This window comes from Oryx dammah, unplaced genomic scaffold, assembly GCF_014754425.2.
Source record: "Oryx dammah isolate SB20612 unplaced genomic scaffold, SCBI_Odam_1.1 HiC_scaffold_8, whole genome shotgun sequence".
Lineage (NCBI taxonomy): Eukaryota > Metazoa > Chordata > Mammalia > Artiodactyla > Bovidae > Oryx > Oryx dammah.
The window spans coordinates 20,659,075-20,664,445 of NW_024070192.1; the positions used below are offsets into that span (position 1 = coordinate 20,659,075).

Genomic DNA, 5,371 nt, shown 5'->3' on the forward strand with positions numbered 1-5,371 from the left:
GTGGGGTGGCTTTGTCTCAGGAGGCCTGGGAGGTTGCAGCTTAGAGTACCTCCATCTGGGGTGTTTGAGGGGGGCCAGGATGTGGGTGAGCCCCAAGGGACAGCTTCAGAGAGGTGGTAATTCCCAGGGGGATGTAGGAATCAGGAGAATGTACTTTTGGGGGGCTTAATTTTGCTCATAAGTAAGGGGCTCGGAGTATGATGGGGAGGGGTACTCTGAGTGAGTGATCTGTACTCTCAGAAGGACTGTAATTCCTGGGGGTGTCAAACTCAGGGTGATCTTAATGGGGGGGCAGCGTGTGAACTGCGGGGATGTCCAAGTGTGAGTGTGCTAGCGGGGTGTGGAGCTGGGACTCGGAGTGGGCTGGGGTGGGGCAGCTCTTGGGAGGGCAGGAGCCTCTGGCCCCTGGGAGGGGAGAGGAGGAAGCTGAGCCGCCAGGAACTGACCAATGGGGAGAGCGCCCTTATTTGCAATCAGGAGCCTGCAAATTCCAGGGCGCTCAGATAGCCGCCTGACACCGTCCCCCCTCCCCCTCCCCCGCCCGCCCCGGGCATAAAAGGCGCCAGGTGAGGGCCTCTCGCCACTCCTGCCGACCGCAGCCACTCCGACCAGTGCCTCCTCGTCCTCCTTCGCCATGACTTCCTACAGCTATCGCCAGTCGTCGTCCACCTCGTCCTTCGGGGGTATGGGCGGCGGCTCCGTGCGCTTTGGAGCTGGAGGCGCCTTCCGCGCGCCCAGCATCCATGGGGGCTCAGGTGGCCGCGGCGTGTCCGTGTCCTCCGCCCGCTTCGTGTCCTCGTCCTCTGGGGGCTACGGCGGCGGCTATGCGGGCGCCCTGGCCACGTCCGACGGGCTGCTGGCGGGCAACGAGAAGCTCACCATGCAGAACCTCAACGACCGCCTGGCCTCCTACCTGGAGAAGGTGCGCGCCCTGGAGGAGGCCAACGGCGACCTGGAGATGAAGATCCGCGACTGGTACCAGAAGCAGGGGCCCGGGCCCGCCCGCGACTACAGCCACTACTTCAAGACCATCGAGGACCTGCGGGACCAGGTGGGCGGTGGCCCGGCTGGGGGAAGTGCACCTGCCGTGGAAACCCAGCCCCGCGGGGCGGGCGAGGCCCTAGGCGGGGGCGGCGGGTGCCCGAGCCACCTCCCGGCGGGGCGGGAGCGAGCCCGTTAGGATGTGGGAGGCCCACAGGGTGGGGCTGAGCGGAGCCGGCAGGTGAGGAGGGGCAGGATAGTGGGCCAGGAAGTGAAGCCTGGAGGGCGGGGCGGCTTAGTGAGGCAGGGCTGGAGGAGGAAGGCGCTCCGCTCCGCTAGGCCTGGGAAAGGGGGTCGGATGTAGCGGAAGGAGTTGGGGCACAGTGTGGGCTGCCCTGAGGTCTAGGCCCGAGTCGCCGTGACCACAGGAATATGCAAGAGTTGGGCCAGGGAGAAATTCGGTCCACACCAGGCCAGCCCCGTCTCCTGCAGTCCCCGGTTGGGGCCCTCTGCATTCCTTTATTCCGGGCGGGGCCGGGGGGTTCTGGTTTCCCTCACGCTCAGGCTGAAGGCCTCGTCTGCCCAGGGGGCCACTTGGGACTCTGAGGAGCTCTGGGAAGAATGGGAGAGGCCGACTCAGGGCCCTGGTCAAGGAGGGACATTCACTGTGGCCCGTCGACCGATTGAGAGTGAAGAACGCAACCCGTGTGTGGAGGCCCAAAGCTCTGTGGGTGGAGACAGGTCCCAGCTCCAGCCTCTTCCTGGGCGGTGCTCAGGGTCCTTCAGGGTGGGGCTTGATCTCCGCCCACCCTGCGGGAAAGAGCAGGAGCTGGGAGCTCGTCCAGAAGAAATGTTTCAGGAGCCAGTGGGACATTTAACAGTCTCATATGCCATGCATGCTTGCGAGTGTGCTCAGTCGTGTCCCACTCGTTGCGACCTCATGGACTGTAGCCCCAGGCTCCTCTGTCAATAGAATTTTCCAGATAAGATTACTGGAGTCGGTTGCCATTTCCTTCTGCAGGGGATCTTCCCCACCCAGGGATGGAACCCAAGTCTCTTGTGTCTCTTGCATTGGCAGGCAGACATGTTGGATCTCCAAACACACAGCCCCTACAACATAGCCCAGGATTCACCTTGTGCCTGGCCTGGTGATGGGTGCCAGGTGCCTTGACCAGTCCCCCAGATGAGAGTTAGAGATGTAAACAACTAGGGTAGTGCTTTCACACTTGTAAAACAGTGACCTACACTAGGAAATACAGTTTACCCGAAAGAGGAGATGCGAAGTGCTCTTAACAGATACTCGAGAAATTCCCTTCCCTGAAGGCAGAATGTGCTTTGAGTAGGGGTGGGACAATGGGGTAACCCCTATTTTTGCTGCATCTGGTCTGCAGATCACTAGAGGCTGCCTCCCTAAGACCATTAAGAGTTTCCCTGGGTACAGGTCTTGGAGACTTTTCCCTCTGAGGCTTACCACTCTCCCCTGCCCCTGCCCATCTCCTAACCCCTGGGTCAGCCTCCTTGGTAGTAATTTTGTCCTGTTCCAGCTCTCAGGCCTGGACTGATTTCAAGGCCGCCCAGAGAGCAGGCAGCCTGGGGTGGCTGGAGCTTTGGTCTCCAGGGACCCGGGGGCACATGCACTCCTTTGCTTTTCTGGGAAGAAAGTGGGTGGGCATTGCCCATATGCTGAACTGGTGCCAACCTCTTGCATTCTGCCTCCAGATTCTCGGTGCCACCATTGAGAACTCCAAGATAGTCCTGCAGATCGACAATGCCCGTCTGGCTGCAGATGACTTCCGTACCAAGTGAGTGTCTCTACTTTGGGGGCTGCAGAAGCCAGAGTAGGGGAGGGGAGGCAGTCCCTTCAGGGGCTCAGAGCCATGGGGGGAAATGGATGCTTCCCTCACCTACCCTAGCTGGTCTAAAGCACTTTCCATCCCCCATGGGGCCTTGAGCCCAGGGGAGGTGGGGAAATCTTCAGAGGTGCAGAGGAAATGCTGGCCTGACTACGACTATTTCCTTTGAAAGGTTTGAGACGGAGCAAGCTTTGCGCTTGAGCGTGGAGGCTGACATCAATGGCCTGCGCCGGGTGCTAGATGAGCTGACCCTGGCCAGGACTGACCTGGAGATGCAGATTGAAGGCCTGAAGGAGGAGCTGGCCTACCTGAAGAAGAACCACGAGGAGGTGGGTTTCATGCTGGACATCCCATCCACCCTAGCCCAGTTCCCCAGATAAGGAGATTTTTTAGCATGTATCCTCTGACTGTGGCCACATTTGCGGGCCTCTTGACCTGACCCTGAGTGTGGATTGTGGCTCTCAAGAGTTCTAACAGCAGATGGTGGTGACTCCGTCTGTCCCCCAGTGCTGGGTCCTAGGTCTGCACCTGAAAACCGGCCTCTCCCCCCATGGCCTGGGGTATCGGGGAGTGACCTGGCTCAGGCCCAGCAGGCTCTGGGCCCTGACATGCCCATCTCTGCTGTATCTTTCCAGGAAATCAGTGTGCTGAAGGGCCAGGTGGGGGGCCAGGTCAGTGTGGAGGTGGATTCTGCTCCGGGCATCGACCTAGCCAAGATCCTGAGTGACATGAGAAGCCAATATGAGGTCATGGCTGAGAAGAACCGGAAGGATGCTGAGGCCTGGTTCACCAGCCAGGTATGGAGGGGGAGGCAGGTGCTCCCTGGAGAGGTGGCAAGGAGAGGAGGCTTTAGGCTCCTGGGCGAGAGTCTGATTTAGTGCTATTCCCTCTGCCTCCTTTCATTGCAGACCGAGGAGCTGAACAGGGAGGTCGCTGGCCACACGGAGCAGCTGCAGATCAGCAAGACGGAGGTCACTGACCTGCGGCGCACCCTCCAGGGTCTGGAGATTGAGCTGCAGTCTCAGCTCAGCATGGTAGGTGCCCTCTGCCCTGTGGGATTCATACTTATATCCTTGTAGCCTTGGGCAGCCTGGGCGGTGGCTCTGCCTGGACTCTTTCTGGGCACCAGGCTCTGCTGAGCCTTCTTCCCTCTCTCTGTGTTCAGAAAGCTGCCCTGGAAGGCACACTGGCGGAAACAGAGGCTCGCTTCTCAGCCCAGCTGGCGCAGATCCAGGCGCTGATCAGCGGTATCGAAGCCCAGCTGAGCGACGTGCGAGCTGACACCGAGCGGCAGAACCAGGAGTACCAACACCTCATGGACATCAAGACCCGGCTGGAGCAGGAGATTGCCACCTACCGAAACCTGCTGGAGGGCCAGGATGCCTACTACAACGACCTGTCCCTCGCAAAGGCCCTCTGAGTCCAGCGGCCTGCTGGCTTTCCTGCTCTGCTGCAGAAGGAATTCCCCTGGGTAGAGGCATGGGAGGGGAGGGACCCTTACCCTTGCCTCTCCCCCTGACCTGCCAATAAAACTTTATGGCCCAAAGGAAGATGGACGTTGGGTTTCTTATTTCAGTCTGTGGAGGTGGGCCCGGCCTTGGCACTGTTTAGGTTTTATTGTTTAGGTTTCATTTGAACCAGAGTACACCATGTCCCAGGAAAGGGAAGGGAGGGCTCTCACAAACTGTAGCTATTATCATAATTTCACTTTCCAGAGGTCTTCACTTATCTCACCAGTTCCCTAAAACAAGCTTGTGAAATAAGCATTGCTACCATTTTATGGAAGGATAGGGATTCCTTGGTGATTCAGATGGTAAAGATTCCGCCTGCAATGAAGGAGACCCAAGTATGATCCTTGGGTTGGGAAGATCCCCTGGAGAAGGGGATGGCTACCTACTGCAGTTTTCTTGCCTGGAGAATTCTATGCACAGAGGAACCTGGAGGGCTATAGTCCATGGGGTCACGGAGTCAGACTTGTATGTTTGTTGTGTATCTATACTGTTCTAATGCAAGGCAGGGGTGGGATTTGAAACTGTGGTTTTTGCTTCCAGATTTAGTGTTTTTTTTTTTTTCCCACTGAACTTCCCCCAAGGGTTGGTGTGTGTTTATCTGTAATTAATGTTTACTGAGCACCTACTAAGTGCCATTTAATCAAAGTCCATAGGGTTGCAAAGAAATGACTGAAATGACTTAACAAGTTATATCCTATATAGGGCAGGAAACAAGCTCAGAGAGGTTAAATAACTTGACCTCACAACAACTAATGGCAGAGCTAGGACCAGAATCCACATTTCCTGATTCTTAACCCAGGTGCCACCCCTGTACCCCTGATTTGTAGGATGATAATCCCTGTGCCATTTCCTCAATACATTCCAGTCTTGCTCTGTGTGAAGGCCTAGGACTGGGATCCCCTGAGGCAGCTCCTCCTGACACTCAAGGAGAAACAAGCTGAGACTTTGGGTCAGAGGGCAGGCATCAGCTCAGAGCCAGGCTGGAGAGGCTGCCCCGTCAAGGCGTGTACGTGCACGTGTACTGAC

General features: G+C 57.6%; 1 protein-coding gene across 1 annotated transcript; it reads left to right on the top strand.

Moving 5' to 3' along the window:
- Positions 1-589: 589 nt before the first annotated feature.
- Positions 590-4,384, top strand: KRT19 (keratin 19). The gene is made up of 6 exons (XM_040245326.1): positions 590-1,051; positions 2,701-2,783; positions 3,007-3,163; positions 3,470-3,631; positions 3,743-3,868; positions 4,000-4,384. The coding sequence occupies exons 1-6, from the start codon at positions 635-637 to the stop codon at positions 4,252-4,254; spliced, it is 1,200 nt and encodes a 399-aa protein (XP_040101260.1). The 5' UTR covers positions 590-634; the 3' UTR covers positions 4,255-4,384.
- Positions 4,385-5,371: the final 987 nt, after the last annotated feature.

Coding starts and splice junctions, on each gene's coding strand:
- KRT19 (XM_040245326.1), top strand. CDS start 635: ATGACTTCCTACAGCTATCGCCAGTCGTCGTCCACCTCGTCCTTCGGG. Junction 1,052..2,700: donor TCGAGGACCTGCGGGACCAG/GTGGGCGGTGGC, acceptor TTCTGCCTCCAG/ATTCTCGGTGCCACCATTGA. Junction 2,784..3,006: donor GCAGATGACTTCCGTACCAA/GTGAGTGTCTCT, acceptor TTCCTTTGAAAG/GTTTGAGACGGAGCAAGCTT.